The 25,652-nt window shown below is 42.0% G+C and overlaps 3 protein-coding genes across 3 annotated transcripts in view; 1 reads left to right on the top strand and 2 right to left on the bottom strand.

Annotated features, from left to right (window-relative positions):
* The window catches only part of LOC117487458 (unconventional myosin-X-like), a 47,122-nt gene extending 37,721 nt beyond the window's left edge, over positions 1-9,401 (top strand). Inside the window, 11 exon segments of the mRNA XM_034136081.1 lie at positions 226-368; positions 1,515-1,706; positions 2,205-2,362; positions 2,913-3,042; positions 3,566-3,857; positions 4,225-4,432; positions 5,136-5,272; positions 5,557-5,677; positions 6,248-6,745; positions 7,201-7,392; positions 8,177-9,401. Coding sequence (XP_033991972.1) covers positions 226-368; positions 1,515-1,706; positions 2,205-2,362; positions 2,913-3,042; positions 3,566-3,857; positions 4,225-4,432; positions 5,136-5,272; positions 5,557-5,677; positions 6,248-6,745; positions 7,201-7,392; positions 8,177-8,287 — 2,182 coding nt within the window. The 3' untranslated portion in view covers positions 8,288-9,401.
* LOC117487470 (GTPase IMAP family member 9-like) overlaps positions 1-25,652 on the bottom strand; it is a 406,332-nt gene that overhangs the window by 304,290 nt on the left and 76,390 nt on the right. The window lies entirely within an intron of this gene.
* LOC117487447 (E3 ubiquitin-protein ligase MARCHF11-like) lies at positions 13,410-23,525 on the bottom strand. The gene is made up of 4 exons (XM_034136070.1): positions 22,943-23,525; positions 17,398-17,553; positions 14,654-14,846; positions 13,410-14,388 (listed from the first exon to the last, which is right to left on the bottom strand). Exons 1-4 carry the CDS (start codon positions 23,279-23,281, stop codon positions 14,072-14,074), a joined length of 1,005 nt encoding a protein of 334 aa, XP_033991961.1. The 5' UTR covers positions 23,282-23,525; the 3' UTR covers positions 13,410-14,071.

Genomic DNA, 25,652 nt, shown 5'->3' with positions numbered 1-25,652 from the left:
TTTGAGGTACTATGTCATTGATTAATTACAGGATATTTTGTTTAGGACATTTGCAGGAAAGTACGTAGGTACTTGAGCTTTATTCCACTAATGTAAACCAGATAATGGGATCGTACAGTTTGTGATTGGTCCTTTATCCTGTCAGTGTGCACTGATCGTTCTTTTCTTCTTTTTCTTCTTCTTCTTCTTCTCATGGTCATTAACACTTTGTCTGACTCGTCGCAGACCGAACTCCTTCGTGATGATCACAGCGAACCGCGTGCTGCACTGTAACGCCGACACGCCGGAGGAGATGCACCACTGGATCACTCTGCTGCAGAGATCCAAGGGAGACACCAGGGTGGACGGCCAGGAGTTCATCATCAGAGGTAAAGCTCCTCCTCCTTCTCATGACCATCACTGAAGCTCCTCCTACTTCTCATGACCATCTCTAAAGCTCCTCTTACTTCTCATAACCATCTCTGAAACTCCTCCTACTTCTCATAACCATCACTAAAACTCCTCCTCCTTCTCATGACCATCACTAAAGCTCCTCCTACTTCTCATAACCATCTCTGAAACTCCTCCTACTTCTCATAACCATCACTAAAACTCCTCCTACTTTTCATGACCATCACTGAAACTCCTCCTCCTTCTCATGACCATCACTGAAACTCCTCCTACTTCTCATGACCATCTCTGAAACTCCTCCTCCTTCTCATGACCATCACTAAAACTCCTCCCACTTCTCATGCCAAAGGATGCATTTAGGCCGGAAAATACATCAGCTTTACAGAAGCAGAGAAATAATATACAGATATAGACATGTTATGGGAACATCTTTACATTTGTCATGGAAGTTGGGGATTTCTTTGTACATTTTTAAGATTTTTATTTTTATTTTGAAAAGGCTGAACAAACCTTTTTTTTTATTTGACAGAACATGTGTAAAACATCCTTAAAGAGGAAATATATTTACAATAAATCCCATTCAATTTGCAGGTTTTAGCATATTCAACATTTAGTATAATCAATTTACAGATGAACCGACAATGACATGCTTTCATACTGGAAGTGTAATTGCTACTGCCACAATAATAATAATAATAATAATACATTTTATTTTAAAAGGCACCTTTAAAGGCTCTGAAGGTCGTCATAAAAGGTACACAAAACAGAAAACACAAACAAAAGTAATATAATCAATCAATAAAAACAGGAAAACAGAGGACGAGTGATGTGTTCAGGGTGGATATGCCAGTGTGAAGAGATATGTTTTGAAAATGGAGAGACAAGTAGCATCACAATAGAATAGAATAGAATCCTTTAGTCATGATACGGGTACAATGAGATGAGTAGAGCAGCTCTTTTTTTTAAGGTGCCATCCAAAATACAAAAACCAACAAGAGACGTACAACATTCAGGAGAAGACAACATGCAAACAACAAGCATTCATACTTCAATATGCAGATACAGTTAAAGTGCAGGAATATATCAGTTTAAGTTCAAACACCTGACTCCTTGATTCTCTGCAGGCTGGCTGCACAAAGAGATGAGGAACAGCAGCAGAGCGTCTCTGAAGCTGAAGAAGCGCTGGTTCCTGCTCACACACAACTCCCTGGACTACTACAAGAGCTCGGAGCGCAACGCCCTGAAGCTGGGAACGCTGGTTCTGAACAGCCTGTGCTCCGTGGTGCCGCCCGACGACAAGCTCTTCAAAGAGACCGGTAAGAAACGACAATAACACGACTTGAATCTGACTTTTGGACCAGAACTTTCGTTACTCTAATCAGGGGTGTCAAACTAGATTTCACCGCGGGCCACATCAGCATTAAGGTTGCACTAAAAGGACCGGTTGTAATATATATAAAATAATGTATTATATTACATTATTTCCTCTGCATTGGATTATTATCGGATAGGGTAATAACTTCATAATTCATGTCTGAGAGCAGAAGTCTAGGGTCACAAAACGAGATGCATTGTGGGACATGTAGTTTATGGGCAACGTGCTTCTGTAAAGTGGCATGTAACCGTATAATAAACGTATTATATTCTTAGCAAGCTCTTGCGGGGCCACATAAAATAAAGCGGCGGGCCAGTGCTTCAATCCCTTTTGAACCTTCCTTCAAACATCAGAAACGTCAGAAATGATTCTAATTATTCGATGTTTTTATTAACTTCACTCCTTCCTTGTCTGTTCCTGGTGTTCTTCCTCCTCTCAGGATACTGGAGTGTGATCGTGTACGGCCGTAAACACTCGTACCGTCTGTACTCCAAGCTTCTGAACGAGGCCACGCGCTGGGCCAACTCCATCCAGAACGTCATCGACACCAAAGCCCCGATCGACACGCCCACGCAGCAGCTCATCCTGGACATCAAGGTGGGAACTGTTAGCATTCACAAGCTATATTAGGGAGCTACAGATTCATTATTGCAGAGAAGGATCATTGATTATTTATAACTTTGTAGACAGCTTTAGACCACTCACAAAGCTTTCTTTACCTTGCTATTATATTTCAACTCACAAATCCTGCCAGTAAATGATCAAATATTTGACAAACTTGGACAAATGCACCAGGTCACTAAATAACTGGGGTTATTAGTAGTATCTTTTCATAGTTAAGTTTCCTTTTTTTTGTTGAGAAAGGGTTATTTATCATGCAATATGGTTTAAATGTAGCTTTTCGTAAAGGTTATCTTGTTTTTTAAGTATAATTTCTTGTTTTTTTTTAACAACGCTGGTTAGGACTTAGAGAAAACTTATGCTCCATGTTAACTATACACAGAAAGATGATAGAATTAGACTATATTCACATCCCACTAACTCAAACACACCTGCTTCATATACGGTTCAAAGTCCTCGTTCCAACTGCATCCTCTCTAGTTTTGCTTCAGAAACTCATCTTGTCCTCCCTGCTCTCCCTCTGCAGGAGAACTGTCTGAACTCTGAGGTGGTGGATCAGGTCTACAAGAGGAACCCCATCCTGCGCTTCAGCCTCCACCCTCTGCACACGCCCCTGCTGCCGCTGCCCTACGGAGACATTCACATTCACCACTCAGGTGAGACTCAGAAATCATTTAAAAAACAGGGACAGTCGACTGAGATATATCTGCAAATATACGTTATAGAGTGAAGCTGCTGTTCAATCAGGGTGGACATGTTCCAAACAGGCTGGTTCCTTTAGTTTGAATGTGTGTTTGGTGGCGTGATCATTATTATTTAGAGTCATTGCGTGCCTATTGATTTGAACACGATCCGTGTATCCATCATTTCCTGGTCTTCTCTAAAGAAGAGGGACCAATGAAAACGTTGTCATGTTGCCGTTGTTCAGCATGGAAACATTCATTAGCTAACAATGACATTATTGTTCTATTAATATAAAGGGAGGTCAGGTACTCTTTAAAACAGCTGCTAGTTATGGGTACTTTTTACTGAAGTACATTTCAAAGCCCTCTTTACTTTGACTTGAGTAAAGAAGTTTAGTCAGTACTTCTACTTTCACCAGAGTATTTTTAAATATGAGTATCTGTACTTCTACTTGAGTAAAGGATGTGTGTACTTTCCCCCCCCCCCCCCCCTCAGCTCTGAGGAGCTACACCACCCTGCAGGAGGAGGCTCTGAAGGTGTTCGGCTCCCTGCAGCACCTGGAGGGCGTGTCGGACCCGGTGCCGCTGATCCAGGGTCTGCTGCAGACGGGCCAGGATCTGAAGCCTCTGAGGGACGAGCTGTACTGCCAGCTGATGAAACAGACCACCCGCCCCCCCGAGCCCGGCAGCCCCGGGAACATCTGCAGCTGGAAGATCCTCGCCTGCATGTCCTGCACCTTCCTGCCCTCCAGGAGCGTCCTGAGATACCTCAAGTTCCACCTCAAGAGGTAACGGCATGCAGGGAGACAGATTGTGTGGACAGAGAATGCTTTAGGGACATTTCGTAGCAACTTCAAATCAGCTGCTGTCTAGAGAAAATGATGAGTTAGGCAAATATGCAAAGAAAGACAATATCGATATAAAGTCTTTTAAGATATTTTCTTTTAATGCTTGCAAGCATGACGACTCCTCCTGAGTGCTCTGTGTGAGACAGACGTTACATTTAAAAGTTACATTTCATTAGGATTACACTGTATTAAGCTTTAATACCATAATTGCCATAACAGCAATTCATCTTGTTTTTGTGTAAATGAATAATACTTTTTTTCGTAATGTTGGTGTAGTCTCTCACGATCCAAATCTCCCTCCCTGCAGGTCTCGAGAGCTCCTCCCCGGATCGGAGATGGATCGTTACGCCGCCTTCGCCCTGGACTCCCTGAGGAAGACTCGCGGTCGGGAGAACGTCCCGTCGCAGGAGGAGATCCGAGCCATCGTGGCCCGGCAGGACATGAGCACCACGGTCCACTGCCATGGAGGAGGATCCTGCAAGATCACCATCAACTCACACACCACCGCTGGAGAGGTATGTTCAAACATTAATACTTTTCAGAACCCGCAGAATAATATAAAATAATCTCTGTTTCAAACAAACGTTTATGATACTGAAACGTTTTGATAATCTCCACATATTAACAGCAATTTATGATTTCTGAAGTAAAAAGCTAACACTGGGCTATAAAGGAACTACAGCACGGTCACATGACTTCACGTCACCACCGCTAAGCTAAAGGAGGCTAATGTTGGGCTATAAAGGAACTACAGCACGGTCACATGACTTCACGTCACCACCGCTAAGCTAAAGGAGGCTAATGTTGGGCTATAAAGGAACTACAGCACGGTCACATGACTTCACGTCACCACCGCTAAGCTAAAGGAGGCTAATGTTGGGCTATAAAGGAACTACAGCACGGTCACATGACTTCACGTCACCACCGCTAAGCTAAAGGCGGCTAATGTTGGGCTATAAAGGAACGACAGACAACAAAAACATCACAATACCAGCTATCAATCCCATTTGAAAACTGGAAGATTTTTTATTTGTACATGTCTAGGTTATCCATGACCCTGAACCACTCATACTTTAGTTTACATACCCCCTTTTTCTGATTGGTAGATGTGTCATTTTCCTGCAAAAATCTAAACATATCAAGTCCTCAAGCCATTTAAATAGTATGATTCCAGTGTGAGTGTCTAATAAATCGTGTTTGTGTTTACCTGTGTGTCAGGTGGTGGAGAAGCTGATCCGAGGCCTGGCGATGGAGGACAGCAGGAACATGTTCGCTCTGTTCGAACACAACGACTCCACGGAGAAAGCCATCGAGAGCCGCATGGTGGTGGCCGACGTGCTCGCCAAGTTTGAAAAGTACGCTTCTTTGTACATTTGTGTTATACATCTGTGATTGTGAGTGTCCTACAGTATTGTAATACTTCATGGTACAAGTGTTTGTCCACCGCTTTAGGGTGAGAGCTGCTCCACCTCAAAATCTGACTGTAGGTTTGAGAAACTCCATGAATCAGAGTCTCTGACCCCAACCATGTCCTAAATATAAATTAAGGAATAGGGTCCAACAATTAGACTGAAGCACTACTTTGTGAATGAGTTGATGTTTTGTCTTCTGGTCTTTATGAACTCTCTCTTGTCTCCAGACTTTCAGCGAGTCCGGACGAGAGCAACACCGGCTGGAAGTTTTACTTCAAGCTTTACTGCTTCCTGGACACGGAGAATGTTCCCAAAGACAGCGTGGAGTTCGCCTTCATGTTTGAACAGGTAAGAAGCTATTTAAAACAAAAAACCAAACCCTGTTGCTATTGTTCGGAGCCATCAGACTGAAGCTCGATATCTAATCCGTAGCCAGTAGGAATACCTTTTGAATAATGGAGAACACTTTAAACCCCAAAAGTGGTTGTTCAGCAGGAGTATGATATTCTTTTGGACAGAAGTGGGTCTATATTGTCAAGTATTTAAAAAATATATTTATTTTGATCTGATCAAAAAAACATGAGAACACATCACACACATCACACACATCTCAAGTAGAAACACAAGCCAATGAATGCATCAGAGCAGGAGAGCATGATGGGAAGGAAACACGTTAACCTGTGTTTGTTTTAGGTGTAACATGAGAGGAGCAGTTTTTAAAACATGAATTTGTCGCGCTTTCTGACTGACGGAGGTATTTTATTGAGACGGAAATTAAGGTTAACATAAAAACAAAACACAGAGAGTCCCGAAAGGAACAAACATAAGAACAGAACACATAAATGAGAGTGGTTTTATTTCATGTATCGCAGTTCCAAAATGTTCTGACATCTTCATCTCCCATTTCCTTGTCTCCAGGCTCATGAGGCTGTGATCCGGGGTCGGTATCCGGGCCCCGAGGAAACCCTTCAGTTCCTGGCGGCCCTCAGGCTCCAGTACCTCCAGGGGGATCACAACCCCCAGGTCAAAATCCCCGAAATGTCCCTGGTGTTCCCCATGTCTCGGTTGCGGGCCCGTGTGCAAAACTCAGCCAAAACGTTCGCTCCGAGCTCCGTCAGCAGCGGCGGCGGCGGCGGCTCTTTATCCGAACGCTCGGGAACGTCGGAGAGGAAACGCTCGAGCTTCCTGGAGGGAACGCTGAGGAGGAGCTTCCGGAGCGGATCGCTGAGTCGGCAGAAACTGGAGGAGGAGAACAGCCTGGAGGCGTGGATGAGGGAGGAGGCGGCGGCCGTGAAGACCTGCGTGATGGACAAGTGGAGGAAGCTGCAGGGCATGAACCAGGGACAGGCCATGGTCAAATACATGGCGGTGGCCAAGGAGTGGCAGGGATACGGATCCACGCTGTTCAACGTGGAGGTGAGTCTACCAGCGTTTGTTTTTTGGATCCCTTGTTGAAATATAGTTCTTAGTGTAATATTAATATGTTTAATATTTGTAGTGTTGTGATGAGTGGTTCCACTCGGAGCAGTTTTATTGCTAAGGTTCTAGTAAAGCAACTTTTCTTTACACAAACATGGATGCATTTTATCTTATATTTTGTTTAACATCAAATAGGAGTTTTACTATTGAACATTGCTCAAAGAAATGCGTTCAAAAGTGTAAAGAAAGTATTGATATTGTTACTAAAGTAAGGCACAGTATTGCAGCCAGTATTTCTCTTGTGATTAGAAAAACAAATCTCTCAGTTTTTAATACATTTGTGGTTTTATTTCCAGTATTGCAGTTTCAAAATGTCAACTTTTTACTTGACATTCAAATCCCTTAATGAAATATATTCCTTAGTGTAATATGAATATGTTTACTCTTTGTAGTGCCGTGACGGGTCGTTCCCCTCGGAGCTGTGGCTGGGCGTGAGTCGGGAGGCGATCTCTGTGTATAAGAGAGGAGAGCCGTGGCCTCTGGAGGTTTTCCCGTACGAGCAGATCCTCTCTTTCGGAGCTCCGCTGGCCAGCGCCTACAAGATCACTGTGGAGGGCCGAGAGCTGGTGTTCGACACGCAAATGGTTCGTAACAACCAGTCATTGGTTTCTTCATGTAGAGATATATTATAGGCATGTTTTGAAGGATAGAATTAGCTTTGTCAAATCACTTGTCAAAGCTCAAAAGAACGGAACATTAGTTCACCAACTTTCCTTGCCAAAGGAACTGATGTCAATATATATTAAAGGTAGGGTAGGTAAGTTTGAGAAACCGGCTCGAGATCGCTAGAATTTGAAAATACACAACCGGAGAAAATCAGCCACTTCCTTACAGAGCCCCTCCTCCAACACACACGAACGCGCACATGACCAATGAGGGCACGAGATAAGTTTGTGCACAGATGGAAGGCTGACAGGCAGGTAGGCCATCCAGTTATTTTAGCCGGGCCGAACCACGCCCCTTAACTGTGATATAATGGCCATATACCACGGCCTGTCGTGAGCTATTGCTTAAGTGTATCTCGAGCCGGTTTCTCAAACTTACCTACCCCACCTTTAAGAACAGTTTTTAAGATTGTTAAATAACATTAGCAGAGTCCAATCCCTTTACAATTAGCCAACAGCTCATATGTACATGTCATAGCTCAATTGAACAGCAGATGATTGCACCAACTTGCCTTGGCAAATCATAATCTTGCATTATTTTCTATGGTTTTATATCTTATATATATTTATGTTGCATTGTTGGAGGAGCCTGCCCACACTGTAGCTACTGTGCATATGACAAGAAAGCCTTGGAATCTTTGAATGCATGCAGGTGAAGCAAACAGAAACACCAACCTTAAATCCTTGTCTCTCTCACCTGCAGGTCATGGACATTGCCAAGTTGATGAAGGCCTACATCAGCATGATCGTGAAGAAGCGCTACAGCAACTGTCAGTCGGTCAGCAGCCACGGCAGCCAGTGCAGCGCCTGGTGAACTCCGACCACCATCTTTGAAATCTCAAGACTGACTCTGAATGCTGGAGACAAACCACAATGCTCTTAACGATAATTAGCTAAAGTTATGATTTTGTCTGGTTTCATTCCAAAACGTTACACATCCACACCTGAGAGATCAGAGCCTTAAACAGAGTTAGCAACCATTTCAAGCTGGTTTTCTTTGGTTGCTAACTTCTTTTTTAAACCTTCGTAATGCTGACAAACAAGTTAAGTTGAGTCGTGTAACCAGGAATGAGTCCTAAAACCAGGGAATGAGTTAGCATTTTACCACTTCCTGTGCCCTCACCTGGAAGTCAATGGTTTTCTGAATGTGTTTTTGGTTGTTATCCTGAAATAGGGTCTGTGGTTAAGCTGAAGAGATTTTTGTTCTACGACATAAAATACGTCACTGGTGGATTTTAAAATGGCGGTGTCTAAATGAGACGACTAAACGTCATCACGCCGAACATTAGCCTCCTTTAGCTTAGCGGTGGTGACGTGAAGTCATGTGACCGTGCTGTAGTTCCTTTATAGCCCAACATTAGCCTCCTTTAGCTTAGCGGTGGTCAAGTGAAGTCATGTGACCGTGCTGTAGTTCCTTTATAGCCCAACATTAGACTTGAACGTTATTATTGGTGGTAAATATTGACAATCTGACCACAATATCCTTATTTCAAAGATAAGTAGCATTTATTACAGTAATTAATTTGATTCCTGAAGCTACGAAGGACTCAAACACTCGGCTCGTTATCTAAAGTTCTGGGTCTAAGATAACGCAACATTGGGTTCAAGAGCGATACCAAAAAATAAGGCAATTGTAAAAAGTACATGACGGGAATAACCTATCAAAACTGTTCCTGGGATTCTGCAGTAGCTGAATAAGATAGTAAAACAAATTCCACTTTTGTCAGACCAAAGAAAACCATCTGAGGGTTTCACACAACCGTATCATCCTCTCGTGATTTACTCTAGATGTGTGGATGTGTCTTGTTTTGGAAAAAAGGACGCTCATTTCTCCTGATGCTAATGTGCTGCGGCACTGCAAGGACTGTTGTTGCAGGATGGTGCTTTGTGTTACTGTGTGTGTGTGTGTGTGTGTGTGTGTGTGTGTGTGTGTGTGTGTGTGTGTGTGTGTGTGTGTGTGTGTGTGTGTGTGTGTGTGTGTGTGTGTGTGTGTGTGTGTGTGTGGTGTGTGTGTGTGTGTGTGTGTGTGTGTGTGTGTGTGTGTGTGTGTGTGTGGGTGTGTGTGTGTGTGTGTGTGTGTGTGTGTGTGTGTGTGTGTGTGTGTGTGTGTGTGTGTGTGTGTGTGTGTGTGACTGTGACTTTTAAAAGAGGTGCGTCTACATGTCTGAATGTAATTAAAAGAAAGCAGTTAAGATGGAGAAAAGAGAACATAGTTAAAGCCTTTTCCTCTGCTTTGATAAACTCTGGGACCTGACCTTCTTAAAAAAAGAACTGTAAATAATATGCGACTGTACTCGGCTGAAGCATTTCTTTGATTGATTGTGTTGATTTGTTGATGATTTTTTTTGAAGGTCACACACACAAGTGCCTGTTCAAACTGAAGCAGGACGAACTGAAATCAAACTGATGCCACTCTTGTTCCTGTGTAACCAGAATCTGGAAGGTTCCCTTTAACTACAAATGTACTTTTACACTGCAGAATGTGTCCGTCTGTGCAGGTCGTTCAATGTAAACTCTGAGTTATTTTTACATCTGTTAATTTCTGACGTGTAAGCCCAGTCTTATCGTCTGTCTCCCAGTCCAGAAAACAGCACTCAAATTTAAAGTGATGAAGATCAGGTGCGGGAAAAGGGGGAAAAAATATTTAATATCCTACCATATGGGGAAAAATCATATTTAGAATTTAGAAAAAGAAAAACTGAATTTCTACTTTAAAATCTTGACTTTTCAATTTGAACCCTTTTTTTTTCTGAATTCAATTCAAACTAAGAATTCTCAGATAAATTATTATTTAGATCTCAAAATTCTAAATGTATTCAAAGAATTGCGAAGAGAAAAAATTATTCAGACTTTTATCTCGCAATTCGACCTTTTTTTAAGAATTTGAATTTCGGATTTTGAGGCTAAAAAAAAAGTAGGGCTTTTTGACAAAAGAATTGCAAAGGGAGAAACCAAATCAGATATTGATCTCGAAAATACAGATTTCCTGAATTTAAGTGAGGAATTCAGAGTATGAAAAGGATTCGTGATTTTAATTTCTGAAATTAGATTTGTTTCTGAGATTTGAAATAACAATTGTGTTCATTTTAATCTCAAAACTCAGATTTTAAACTCCAAATTCTGACTTTATTTATCTTTTTGCATGAATTCAAAGCTCAAAAACATTTTCCACATGTTGCCCTTATCCCTATCCATCACTTCCAAAGATCAATATTTAGGGCTTGTTCTTTCTGTTCTTTGTAAAGTTTGGTTATTTCACTTGCAAAACAGTGCTAACCTTAGATAAGAATGCATTATACTGCATTGACGATTCTTTCTATGGAACATAATTGAATGCAAAAATCCACAAAATATGACTAAAAGTCCGAAATTGTCATTTTCATCAAACCCTCCCGATGTAGCACAATTTAAAGGCCTTAAAACAGTACGCAATGCCCCTTCAAGTGACTCAGACTGCAATTATTGAACAATTATTAGTAATAATGTCTGAATTATCGATGTAATTGATCAGATTTTAGTTTAAAGACTTGCTCAGTGGGATTGTTTGCAGCGTGACATTCCTACAACATTTCACTGGAGCTCCGCGGGCGGCAGATCCATCCAAAGACGCGTGTGCAGGTTTCTTCCACAGTGCCTTGTTGTATATTCTGTACACTTCATTTGTTTTCCAATGTGTGGTTTCTCTTCTTTTTTTTGCTATATTGTGCAATGTTATATAAATATTATATAATCACGTGGCTGTACATTTTATACTGTAAGTCTTTGCCTTGTTTTTTTCTCCTGATGATCACCTGATTTTCTTAAGATAAAAATCTCGTTGTATTTTTCTCTACGCAACCATGCAACTGATCTTTGACACATTACTGGTATTTCATTTTTCTATCTGTATTAGCTGTATTATGTATTGAAAGGATGATTCTAACAATAAATGATTACATATTTGGTCTGAAGTGGTATTGACATTATTTACTTTATTTGATATACTTTGACAGTCTCAATCGGTAGTTTTGAATACTGGGTAATTCATTGGTTTGAGTTCATTTGAGTACCAGAGGTGTGACACTTGACTGATGATGTCATCACATTCTGCATGATGTCATGTGATCACCAGTGAAGAAAGGCTCTTCGACATCACTGATGCTGAGTGCGATGAGATCATCGGTGATGTCATGCAGAATGCGGTTACATCATCGGTGACATCACATCGGGGACTTCTTTTGAGGTCTCCTGCGTCTGCGCACGGGGCGAGCGGCTTGTCTGCGTTTGCTTGGCATCGTCAAAAATGCCGCTCGCCCCGTGCGCAGACGCAAGAGACCTCAGAGGAAGTCCCTGGCTGCTCGCAGATGCATGCGAGAGTGGTCCGACGCAGACGCTAAGCAACGACAGGAAACGTGTGTGTGTGTGTGTGTGTGTGTGTGTGTGTGTGTACGTTACATTACAAGATTGGAGCACTTCTGCTGCATTCATGTGGCGTCCCGTTCTTCCTTCCTGAAAAAGAAAAGACAAAAAATAAACATTGTAACTTATGACGTGTGTATGGTCTACTTGCATACTTTCGGGAGAGGCTCTGTGATGTCAAAGATGATGTCATCACATTCCACATGACGTCATGGCTGATGATTTTGTCACTGATGATGTCATCACATCAGAAGCTGCAGTTTGTTTACTCAAGATAAAAGCCCCACAGGGAGACAAAGCTCCTGCTGTCCAACATCGCAAACATTTCCTATTTTGTCCCTTGGGACTTGGTGTGAAAAAAGTGTCTTCCTGAAATCAGGTAAATAACCAACAGAGCTCTCCATTTATATAAATATTCTTTATACATTACATCCATGTTACATTCAAATGAAATAGAAATACAGCCGACAGCAAAAGTCACATTCAAGTCATTTCTGTGCTGCGCATTGAGACGTCACCAAGCCTCCGAAGGCACAAAACAATCTAACGACCCAAATGACCCAGAGTCGAGAACAGAGACCCCAACAACAACAAAAAACACCCTCCCAAACAACACAGGGCTCCTGGAAGCTCAACAGAAAGGCATAAGAAAGGGTCAAATCCACCATTTTCAACATCTGTATCCATGCTGGCACAAATAATCTGAGATTGAGTTCCAATGACATTCAAAAGAGTCCAGATGTGATGCCTGCATTGTTTGTTTTGTGCTCATATGCCATCCGTCTTAGTCGCTGAATTCTGCTTCCTTCTGGTTTCTCAAAAAGGTAGGATTTATTCGTACAAAATGCGAAACAGGATTATCCGAAAACACAGCAAGAATCCGGCAGTTTTGGAAGAAGTCAAAGCTTTTCAAACTCTAAAAACAGCAAAAGTAACAACAACTATAAGACATGTCGGCTACGGACATGTTTCATCATGAAATACTTTTCATTGTTAATCAGATTATAATTGATCAGAACTTGGCTTTAGTATAATCTTGGGGACAAACAGCGGAGACATCCCATCATTTAGGGGCCGTTTCACATTTTTCAAGACATCTGGTTGATCTGAATTGAAGATGATTATGTTTAAATGCTTACTGTTATAACGGGTAGCTTTCAAAGAACCTTCTTTTTTAATGGGACTATAGGAGACTACAGTGCTTTAAAAACTAAGATTTTGCAGAACATCTCAATTTAAAGGTGGGGTAGGTAAGTTTGAGAAACCGGCTCGAGATACACTTGTTGTTATATTCCATGGAATGTTCTTCACATCCCGATAGCAATAAATATCTGAAGTGCTTTGACAAGAGATCCATAAAAACATTTCATCTGTGGAAGCCGTGGCGCTGTAAAAAGCACGACCAATCATCTGAGCCGGCCCGGCTAAAATAACTGGATGGCCTACCTGCCTGTCAGCCTTCCATCTGTGCACAAACTTATCTCGTGCCCTCATTGGTCATGTGCGCGTTTGTGTGTGTTGGAGGAGGGGCTCTGTAAGGAAGTGGCAGATTTTCTCCGGCTGTGTATTTTCAAATTCTAGCGATCTCGAGCCGGTTTCTCCAAAATGACCTACCCCACCTTTAATGCCGTATTCATGTGGCAACTTCCTTTAATACTTCTTCAAAATTATTGTCCCAGTAACACTTTCTTAAAGCTCTTACGTATCTGACCTGGTGCCAAACGATGCAAAAGCGTTAAAAAGATTCCTCAAATCAGCCTTACCCAATCATTTATGGTCATTTTAGCCAAATGTAAGGGTTATAGTGCTTTGATGAACTCTCCTTCAGCCAATCGTGCCGTCTTAAACCCTGATGAGTTGTATGATAATGAAAATGGTCACACGTTGTTAATCTTACAATCTCTGCACGATGGTCTAGAGCAGGGGGGTCAAACTCCATTTCATCGCCGGGCCACATCAGCATTATGGTTGCACTCAAAGGGCCAGTTGTAACTTTAAGACTATATAAATATATACTTGGCTTTAGTCTTATCTTGGGGACAAACAGCGGTAACATCCTATCGTTTGGGGACCGTTTCACATTTTTCAAGACATCTGGTTGATCTGCGAAAAAATGTAGTAAATCCATGATGAGAAAGATGATGAAACTGCCCAGTTGCCCCCCAGTGAAAACCATCAGGAGCATAAATCCCGCCTGGTGTCACACCGACGTCACCCGGATGACCTCCTGCCCCGAGTCCCTGTCCCGCCTCAGGGGGTTTCGGGGGTGGCAAAAGGGCCCCAAACAGAGGCAGCTCCATGGCTGGACCTCCAGCTGGGTGCCGGGGCGTAAAGGGCCATCGGGTGCAAAGGTAGTCAATGGTAACCACAGCGTCCTGGGGGAGAGTGCCGATTGGCCGGTGCTCGTCTCCTCCAGGTCCTTGGCTTTGTTGTAGCTCTGGACGTCCCAGTGCAGGTTGACGGCCCGCCAGCGCAAGAACACGCTGTACACCGCCGCCCCCTCATGGACGATCAAACCTGGGACAAACATTAAAGGTCACCTGTTATGAAAACAGCCGAGTTTTGGATTATACTTTACCCTTTTGCATTTTTGAAACTAGTGCTAGAGTGTTTTTTGTTATTTACCTGTTACCTCCACGGAGCGATTTTCTGTTGTACAAATAGTGCCCTTTTTTCAGTAAAGACTTTCTTTTGTACTTTGTGTGTCGAGTCATGCTTTTGGGTTCATGCTCGTTTGCCTAGTCATGACACAGAATGGTTTGCAGACTGGTTTCAGACTCACCTACGCAGACCAGGTCCATGAAGCTGTACATGCCGTAGCAGATCTGGAAGAGCACGTCGCGGCGCTGCCACACGGCCTGCGGGCTGAGAGCCGACCACAGCAGCCAGGAGATGCTGGCCACCAGGAAGAGAGAGCCCAGAAACACCGCGATGATCTGCACCTTCTCCACCAGCGTGATGGTGATGGACTGCCACTGAGAGAGAGAGAGAGAACCATATCACTGTGAGAGACACTACATACTGATATACACCTGAACATCAGCAGGAGAGGACTCTTTAAAGTAGAGACACTACATACTGATATACACCTGAACATCAGCAGGAGAGGACTCTTTAAAGTAGAGACACTACATACTGATATACACCTGAACATCAGCAGGAGAGGACTCTTTAAAGTAGAGACACTACAGACTGATATACACCTGAACATCAGCAGGAGAGGACTCTTTAAAGTAGAGACACTACATACTGATATACACCTGAACATCAGCAGGAGAGGACTCTTTAAAGTAGAGACACTACATACTGATATACACCTGAACATCAGCAGGAGAGGACTCTTTAAAGTAGAGACACTACATACTGATATACACCAGAACATCAGCAGGAGAGGACTCTTTAAAGTAGAGACACTACATACTGATATACACCTGAACATCAGCAGGAGAGGACTCTTTAAAGTAGAGACACCACATACTGATATACACCTGAGCATCAGCAGGAGAGGACTCTTTAAAGTAGAGACACTACATACTGATATACACCTGAACATCAGCAGGAGAGGACTCTTTAAAGTAGAGACACTACATACTGATATACACCTGAACATCAGCAGGAGAGGACTCTTTAAAGTAGAGACACTACATACTGATATACACCTGAACATCAGCAGGAGAGGACTCTTTAAAGTAGAGACACTACATACTGATACACACCTGATCATCAGCAGGAGAGGACTCTTTAAAGTAGAGACACTACATACTGATACACACCTGAACATCAGCAGGAGAGGACTCTTTAAAGTAGAGACACTACATACTGATATACACCTGGACATCAGCAGGAGATGACTCTTTAAAGTAGAGACACTACATACTGATATACACCTGAACATCAGCAGGAGAGGACTCTTTAAAGTAGAGACACTACATACTGATATACACCTGGACATCAGCAGGAGAGGACTCTTTAAAGTAGAGACACTACATACTGAAATACACCTGAACATCAGCAGGAGAGGACTCTTTAAAGTAGAGACACTACATACTGATATACACCTGGACATCAGCAGGAGAGGACTCTTTAAAGTAGAGACACTACATACTGATATACACCTGAACATCAGCAGGAGAGGACTCTTTAAAGTAGAGACACTACATACTGATATACACCTGAACATCAGCAGGAGAGGACTCTTTAAAGTAGAGACACTACATACTGATATACACCTGAACATCAGCAGGAGAGGACTCTTTAAAGTAGAGACACTCCATACTGATATACACCTGGACATCAGCAGGAGAGGACTCTTTAAAGTAGAGACACTACATACTGATATACACCTGAACATCAGCAGGAGATGACTCTTTAAAGTAGAGACACTACATACTGATATACACCTGAACATCAGCAGGAGAGGACTCTTTAAAGTAGAGACACTACATACTGATATACACCTGGACATCAGCAGGAGAGGACTCTTTAAAGTAGAGACACTACATACTGATATACACCTGGACATCAGCAGGAGAGGACTCTTTAAAGTAGAGACACTACATACTGATATACACCTGGACATCAGCAGGAGAGGACTCTTTAAAGTAGAGACACTACATACTGATATACACCTGAACATCAGCAGGAGAGGACTCTTTAAAGTAGAGACACTACATACTGATATACACCTGGACATCAGCAGGAGAGGACTCTTTAAAACTCAGAATCAGAACATTGTGGATTGTGAAACTGCACAGAGATTATTTCCGAGAAAAATACTTTTAGGCTGAGGGTGTTTGTTCATTCTGCCAGTGACTCAAGTCCCATCTGGAGCGAACAGATATGAAAAGGCCTGAATGTTCCTCAGATAATGAAACCATCCTGACATGTTGAGCTGCAGGAGGCTCTGTCTGTTCAGCCTTGGGAGGAAACAAGGACTGAAGGAATCCAAACTGAAGAGGAAACACCACGTCTTCATCAAGAAAACAACCATCATAACTAATAGATAGATGCTTTTATAGAAAATGTATTCTTAACTGCATCTTTACTACTAATTTAGTTGAGTCAATGTTGTGTTAAATACACCTCTACATGTGGATGTGTTTGTAATTTAGATGAATCATTTAGCAAGAAGTACTCTGACAGATGCAGGAGGGTATATTTTGTGTCCGTTTTGTACCGTGCCGGTTTTCCTCCACTGTGAATATTTCTGAGCATAAATCAATGCACTGTAAAAACAATCATCTGTTAATGTCTCTATAATAATTCAGAGAGGATGCTCGGTGGGAGAAAACGGTAACCTCAAACGGCTGTAAAAAAAAGTCGTAAAAAAAACCCAGAGATCATATAATGGCAATGATTCCTAATTCATTATTTAAACGTCCATTATCAACCAACCTGTTACATGTTAAAGTGCATATTTGTACTTATTTATATAAATGTTTTATTACATGCTCATTCATCATAATTGTACATCAAATAAAGTACAATTATTAATAATTCCTCACTCCCCGCCCTCAGTGCTTTTACCTGCCAGGGGTTCTTGGTGTTGATGGCGATGACGCTGAAGCGGTAGCAGCAGAGTTCACAGGTCCAGCAGCCGCGCTCGCTGATCCACTTCAGGAGGCAGGTCTGGTGGGTGTAGCGCACCGAGCCGTCGCAGCGGCACGGGTTCAGCAGGGCGCCCTGCAGCAGGTCAGAGGTCAGAGGTCAGATATTAACACGTAATGATGGAGAGAGAATTTCTTTAATCGTTAACCTTTGTGTTTTCTTCCCGTGAAATGTGGGTGAAATTTGACCTGGGAATTTGACTGAATTTGGATAAAACACACGTAGATTTTTTTGTAAATCTTCATTTCTGTGGCAATTAAATAAAAGATTAACTTATTCTGACATTAAAGACATTTGGAAAGGGTCACATTAGATGGGAGGACAACAGGAAGGATAACATATGTATGTCACAAACACATATTAACAACTGATTAGGAAATTGAACAAAGCTTCAACTGCATGTTTTTTAATTGGCAATCTGAAAAGCATTCAACGAACCCTGATTGTGATTTAAAAAAACCTTTATTGATAAATGAATAACAAACAAGTTTAGTCTCAAAAGGTCTGCATTTCAGGCGCCTTATTCTTATTTTTGTAAATGCTCTTTGTCTTAAACACGCTGGAGTAGATGTGACAAAATCTTAAGAGAAACAGACGGAAACAATCTGCTGTTGGGTCGATAGTGGAACCATCTTCTTAATATTAATCTTAAATCCAATTCTTAAGGTCTACGTGTCACAACTTTCTCATCATCCAGGGATCCTTGCCTTCATGCCTCAGTTTGGCATTTCCTCCCAGCGGCTCATTCATCAAATAAAATCCACGCCTTGTTCACCAGCATCGCTCAGTTCAATGATCATTTCTCTGCAGCTACAACACGTCCAGATGCAGCGCGACATAAATCATGAAAAACCATATCTATGCTTTCTTCCTGGAGGCATTCCTCAGGCGGCCATTACTGCCGGGCAGTGAGCGGAGTATTAAAAGTGTATTAAGGTCAGCGGTCAGGCAGATCGTTTTTCACCATGTCATATTAACCTTGTGGGTTTAAGAGCACCTCAGAGGCTTTCACTTGAATTAACTGAGTTAGGGCGGCTCTCCACTGAAGCTGTGAGGTTTAAAGAGAAGAGAAGGAGGATTTCAATGCTTCTGGATATCTGAGGGGACATTTGATGAACCATACAACTTTTTGGGGATTGTAGAGGCCAACAAAGTGGACCCTGAAGGCAACATCTCCCTGGTTCCCGCCACAAAAAGGAGCCATATGATTATTTCACAAAATAATCTCAATGTTTATGATTCATAGACGTTTTGTTCAGCAGGATAATCTTCACATAATAACACTTTATGATTTCTGAAGTAACAAGCTAATGTTGGGCTATAAAGGAATTACAGCACGGTCACATGACTTCACGTCACCACCGCTAAGCTAAAGGTGGCTAATGTTGGGCTATAAAAAAACTACAGCACGGTCACATGACTTCACATCACCACAGCTAAGCTAAAGGTGGCTAATGTTGGGCTATAAAGAAACTACAGCACGGTCACATGACTTCACATCACCACCGCTAAGCTAAAGGTGGCTAATGTTGGGCTATAAAGGAACTACAGCACGGTCACATGACTTCACATCACCACCGCTAAGCTAAAGGCGGCTAAGGTTGGGCTATAAAGGAACTACAGCACAGTCACATGACTTCACATCACCACTGCTAAGCTAAAGGTGGCTAATGTTGGGCTATAAAGGAACTACAGCACGGTCACATGACTTCACGTCACCACCGCTAAGCTAAAGGTGGCTAATGTTGGGCTATAAAGGAACTACAGCACGGTCACATGACTTCACGTCACCACCGCTAAGCTAAAGGTGGCTAATGTTGGGCTATAAAGGAACTACAGCACGGTCACATGACTTCACGTCACCACAGCTAAGCTAAAGGTGGCTAATGTTGGGCTATAAAGGAACTACAGCACGGTCACATGACTTCACGTCACCACCGCTAAGCTAAAGGCGGCTAATGTTGGGCTATAAAGAAACTACAGCAGGGTCACATGACTTCACGTCACCACAGCTAAGCTAAAGGTGGCTAATGTTGGGCTATAAAGGAACTACAGCACGGTCACATGACTTCACGTCACCACAGCTAAGCTAAAGGTGGCTAATGTTGGGCTATAAAGGAACTACAGCACGGTCACATGACTTCACATCACCACCGCTAAGCTAAAGGCGGCTAAGGTTGGGCTATAAAGGAACTACAGCACGGTCACATGACTTCACATCACCACTGCTAAGCTAAAGGTGGCTAATGTTGGGCTATAAAGGAACTACAGCACGGTCACATGACTTCACGTCACCACCGCTAAGCTAAAGGTGGCTAATGTTGGGCTATAAAGGAACTACAGCACGGTCACATGACTTCACGTCACCACCGCTAAGCTAAAAGAGGCTAATGTTGGGCTATAAAGGAACTACAGCACGGTCACATGACTTCACATGCTGATTTACTGGACTTAGATAACATCTTTCTCTGCTCATAAATGAATATTTACATTCTCCCTGATAACAGGTGGAGCTCGGCCTTCAAGATTTAAGATTAAAAGGCTTTATCGTCGTATGCTACAGAGTAGATATGGCAATGACAATCTTAAGTCCCAGGCTCCTTCAATAATGCAACATGAATAGACATACAACAATATGAAACAGCGCAAGAGAATGTTGCAAGTCACCAATGTGCAGGTAATTGCGTAAGAAGGGAACTCTAAAATCCAGATATTAGTCTGGCCCCGGACGCAGAGATTAGATTAAGTGTGCTAATAGGCTGTAGCCCACGTTCAGAGGACAGGATATTCACTTAGCGTTTACTGCCTGCTCTCCTTCCTGCAGGACGAGCCGTCCCTCATGCTGTCACGAGACAGAAAAGCACCCTGCAGAGTTTCAGGTTTCAGAGACGGAGTGACCGTTTGTCTGTCCACCGTCTGCAGGAGGACTCACAGACTGATGATTCACTGAGACCGTGATTCAGGGATTTCCTCCACCTCTCATTGTGAATCCATTGGAGAACTGTAGTGTATGGGCATATCTACTGTGTATATATATATATAATTGTATTTAATTCAGTCTTTTTATTGCACAGTCTTACATTTTGTATAGTTTTTTTCCTGTTTTATTTTATTTGTATTAGATATTACATTTTAACTCCTTATGTTAATATAAATATATATTTTTAATTATATATTTTTATTGCGAACTCTTATTTAACCTCTTTTGTTTAAATATATGTTATCTTATTGAACATTTTAATTGAATGTCTTGTGTTTATAGAAATATTTTAATTTTTTATTTTACTCCACGTCCAATATATTATTTTAAAAAACTTGTTTTGATTTAAGTTCATTTAATTTAGTTTTATTTCATTGTATGTGTGTTTATATAAATATATACATTTTATTTTAATAATTGCTATAGCATTCTTACTGAAGCTTCTTGCTTTAACTTCTTGTGTGTTTTTAATTCAATCAGTCAACATTACATCACATGACATGTCACTTGTTAGACGCTTTTATCCAAAGCGACTAACACACATTCAGTACTGTGGAGCAATTTGGGGTGAAGTGTCTCAGGGACACAACGACATGCTGACAGCAGTGGGACTTGAACCTGCTATCCTCTGATTCGAAGATCAGCACACTAACCCACTGAGCCACAGCCTTCCCTAAAGTCAACGGCCTTTAAATAAATATAAATTATAATTGTAAAAAAAAAATGTTGTTCTTCTTGTGTGTCATTCATCCACACCAATCAGAAGTGCTGTGCTCCACATGTACCAGTCATTGTTAACCAATCAGAAGTGGCCCATGATAGTAGGTGATAGACAGATTGATCCAATCACCTGCCAAGTATTTTTGAAATACTTTTCCAAATGGCTTCCAATGGAGCTTTCCTGATGGTTTGGTGAAACCGTCTGAGTCAGGTTAGTAAGGCTCCATCACATGTTTCTATTACAGGGTGGATCTTAAACTGAAGCTTGACTTTAAAGCAACCCAACGGAAGTTTAATGTAAGTTTAGTTCTTTCACTCGTAGCTCGGGCTGTGGGGTGCTAGAGACGGGAGCACGTTGATGCGACCTTCCTAGCCGGAGATATGGCCGCATTTTACAATAAACTTCCGTTGGGTCGGTTAAAAATAAATATCGCAAATCGCAATCGCAATATCTGTCAGAAAGATCGCAATTAGATTATTTCCACAAATCGTGCAGCCCTAATTGTACGTATGTTATATATATATATACACAGAGGATAAGTGAGTTGTGCAAAAGTAGATTAAAGGTACAAACAGTTAACAGTATAACAGCATGTACTTGTACTTAAACTCTGAACTGCTGTACTGATTACTTTCCACCTGTAGAAGTATGCTCTCTCCACGGCGCTGAAGTCAGTCCAAGGTCCTTCTCTACACTTTATGTTGTAACTCTTAATAACATTACAGGTTTACATCTTCACATTTACTTTGGCTCTTTTTCTATTATTATCCATCCAATCAGAAACGTTTCCAGCGAGTTGTGAAAGCAGGTGAGTTGCAGCAGCAGCCAATCACCATGCAGCACCTTCATTCAATTAAAGCCAACTTTCACCAAATCTTTAGCTAAAGTAGTGAATTCAATGTTTAGAATGACTCTGCTACAGGTTAACAGGTTAGTAAAGTAGGTTAGCAGTAAGTAATACACATGTTGAGTTATTGGATTATAAGTATTGATGCATTGATGTGTTTATCACTTAATGTTGCAGCTAGTCGTAGTAGAGTTGTTCTTACTAAATACATATATATATAGACAGGTAGCTTGTGACTTCCACCAAGGATCAATAAAGTTTATCCACACAACTATGCAGCTTTTGCCAAATGTGTGTCACACCTCTAAAGCCAAATACATGTCTAAGTATCACTGCGAGCTGTTCTTTATTCGGTTCTTTATGGCATTTAGTGTCAATAGACCTCATTTATACAAAACTAAAGAACATTTTTTAGTTAGAAATAGCTAAAATGTTCAATGTTTTTGACTATAACTAAAATCAGAGCAGCAAGACACAGACATGTGTGGAAGTTTAGTCAGGATTCTGTTTTGAAACGTATTAAAATGTATGAACCCATCCATGTTTCCATCCCCTAACCCTAACTGGATGAAATCACCCCCTTATTCTAACTGAGAGTTAATCTATTTAAAAAACATGATGAATTACTTATTGATGTTTGTTTCACTGTGTATTGAATGTAATCTTTAAAGTGTATCTTGACATGATAAACTACTTGTTGATTATATTTTGTATTCTAAATACAATCTCCAAACTTAATCTGTCAGATAAATGTCCAGTAGTGGAGTTCAAAGCAAAAAATGTGAAGTTAAGAGTAGCAGGAAGTACAAATACTCGAGTAGAAGTACCTCCACAGTGCACTTGAGTACATCTACTTAGTTACTCTCCACCTTCACACCACCAGTACTTTGCATGTGACAGAAACAGCAGATTGTACCTGCTCGGCTCCCTGGAAGCAGATCCTGCAGCTGGGGGTCGGGATGCAGGTCTCACTGCTGCTGTTTGAATGCATCGTCTGCTCCTTGCACGATCTCCCCCTCAAAACCCCCACTTCCTCCTCCTCTTCCTCACGGGAGAAATGCCCCCCGTCACATGCATCCCTGCAGCTCCGGGCCTCCTCTTCCTCACCCGGCTCTTCCTCCTTCTCTTCCCCGGGGTTCAGGCGTCTTTCCCCGCCACCGTGAGGCTCTCCTTCCCCCCAGGTGTGGCTGTGAGGGAGGGTTTCGCCCCCCTTCACCTCCTCCCCTCCACACGCCTCTCCCTCCTCTGTGCTCATGATAAAATGAAAAGTGGAGAATATATAGCATAGATGCAACCCGCCAGAGGATCCAGCACCACCGCCGATGCTTCTGTGAGATGACGCCGGGATGTGGACACCGAACCGAGCCTCTCTCCTGCAGCCGGAGCTATGCTGTGTTTTCCTGGAAGTACAGATGGAAACCCGGATCCCCCCGGCGGTTCTGCGGATTTTGGACCCGCCTCGTGAGCTCCGGAGACCCGGGGAGCGTCTCCTCACAGCCTCCGTGCATCGCAGCAGGATTCCCTCTTCCTCTCCCTCCTCCTCTTCATCCTCCTCCCCTTTTACCGAATCAGAATCGGAGTCAGGTTTATCTCCAGGTAGCTTCACACGAACGAGGAATTTGACTTGGTGTCGTGGTGCATACATCAAAGTAAAATGAAAATGAAAAACACAGATAGCGAACTATTTTAAGAACACTCTATAATAGTTCGCTATCTGTGTTTTTTAAATTGTTGTTTTATTTGTATGCACCAGAGCTGTACTGTACTGTACCCAATATACAAGCTGTTAATAAACTTTTCAATCAATCAATCAATCAATCAATCAATCAATCAATCAATCAATCAATCAATTCAATCAATCAATCAAACCAAGGCTTTGCTGCCTCTTTTACCGAGGCAGCAATCTGGGGTTTAAGGGGTCCTCCTAAAGGGGTTTAAATGGTTCATCGGCAATATAGCCTACTCATTTATATAAATAGTTATCACCGCAATAAACCGTATTTAATTTTGTCTTAATTAGCATTATTTCATTTCATATTCTGTTCTTGTACATCATATTTTATTGACATGTATGGACTTCTTGCACTAGCTACTTTTCATTTTGTATTTTTGTATTTTATTATATATGTTGCCTTGTTGGAGGAGCTCAGGTCAGAATAATTTCATTGCCATTTCTTCACTGTAGCTTTGAGTATATGACAATAAAACCTTTGAATTGAATTGAATTGAATGCCTCTGATGATGAGCAGTCATCCTCCGCTGTAAGGGATTAAATAAGTGTAAATTAGGTAGATCATTTGTTTATATATAATTTGTAAGTCAATTATATTTTTGTTTATCAATTTGATACTGCTTAAGTTTGTACAGCATCATAATTCTCTTGTTTCAAATAAAAAAAGCCGTCTTTCTCCTGCAGAAAACACCCCTTTCCCCCTGGGGAGGAGACCATTATCTCACATTATTATCCCTCATTGTGATGGAGGAGGTGATTTCTGCACAGCTGTAAGAGAGGAGGAGCAGATTTACACACACCCAAAAAAAGGGTCACCTGCTGGGCTTCAAATGCCATCGTTATGCAGGGCGGTGGCTTTAACCTTTTTTTACCAGCAGATATCAGCAGGAAACTTCCCTGATGATCACTTTCTTTAAAGAGGCCCTATGTTTGCTGTTGTTTTCCCTCTCCTGTAGTTCTGTAGGTTTTAGTCAACACAGTCTCACAAAAAAAACGTGTAATAGCGACGTTGGTCCACGGGGCAAAACGTAGTTCACAAATAACCCTCTCAAGACGTGACATGGATACAATATAGTTTCCTATTCATTTCTAATGACCGGTGTCCGTGTCACGTGATCACAAACTTTCCCAGTGAGAAAGAAAAACATGGCGGACACCCGATTTATTTTGAGTGGAAAATCCTAAATTGTACGATAGTTTGGCCGTTAAAACGCTTTTTGATTACATTTCTAGCGAGAAGTTTAGATTGTACTTTTAAAATATACGTCCAGTGGATGTGTTTGATCCATAGTTTGATAGATATTACGAAGATTATTTGAGCTCCATGTTTTTTTTTACAAGATATTGTATCCATAGGCGCTTTCACACCGGAGTACTTTTCCCAGGAACAGTTCCGATAGTTCCTGGGATTTTGCATTCACACCAAAAGAATCCGGAACTAGAACTTAGTTCATGAGAACCTTTTCACCCCCAGATAGTCCCTGCTAGAGAGCAGGTACTTTCCTGGGGAGGAAAAGGTTCCCATTTCTGATTGGCTGGGCGAATTGCAAACCACGCCCCGTAAAACTCCCAAAAGGTTTTGTGAAGCCGCCATTTTATTTGCTGGCATTAGCATTATTAGCATTAGCATTAGTCCATCTTACCAACGGAGAGAGACTAGCTTATGGCAACCAAAATAAAACGTGGGAGCGGTGGAGTGATGAGGAGGTGTCTGCGCTTCTGGCGATTTACCCGGGACTTCGGGTGGCGATTTACTGCCACGCCGTGAAGTTGTTTGCGGCCTGCCAGTAAACCCGAAGCAGAAGAAGAAGAAGTGACGTCAGCGGCTTCATTTGCGTAATCCTCCCTCAGGGATTTATTCCGGTGTGAACGCGATTTACTAGGACAGTTCCGG

Source organism: Trematomus bernacchii, unplaced genomic scaffold (genome assembly GCF_902827165.1).
Source record: "Trematomus bernacchii unplaced genomic scaffold, fTreBer1.1, whole genome shotgun sequence".
In the NCBI taxonomy this organism is placed as follows: domain Eukaryota; kingdom Metazoa; phylum Chordata; class Actinopteri; order Perciformes; family Nototheniidae; genus Trematomus; species Trematomus bernacchii.
The sequence above is the reverse complement of the archived record's forward strand: the minus strand, read 5'-3'. Positions and strand labels throughout refer to the sequence as shown.

What these genes read in the sequence shown, in the direction of transcription:
- LOC117487447 (XM_034136070.1), bottom strand. Translation starts at nt 23,281, where the DNA reads ATGAGCACAGAGGAGGGAGAGGCGTGTGGAGGGGAGGAGGTGAAGGGG. An exon ending in ACACCAAGAACCCCTGGCAG is followed by an intron (nt 14,847 to 17,397) that starts GTAAAAGCACTG and finishes TCTCTCTCTCAG; the next exon opens with TGGCAGTCCATCACCATCAC. An exon ending in CATGGACCTGGTCTGCGTAG is followed by an intron (nt 14,389 to 14,653) that starts GTGAGTCTGAAA and finishes TGTTTGTCCCAG; the next exon opens with GTTTGATCGTCCATGAGGGG.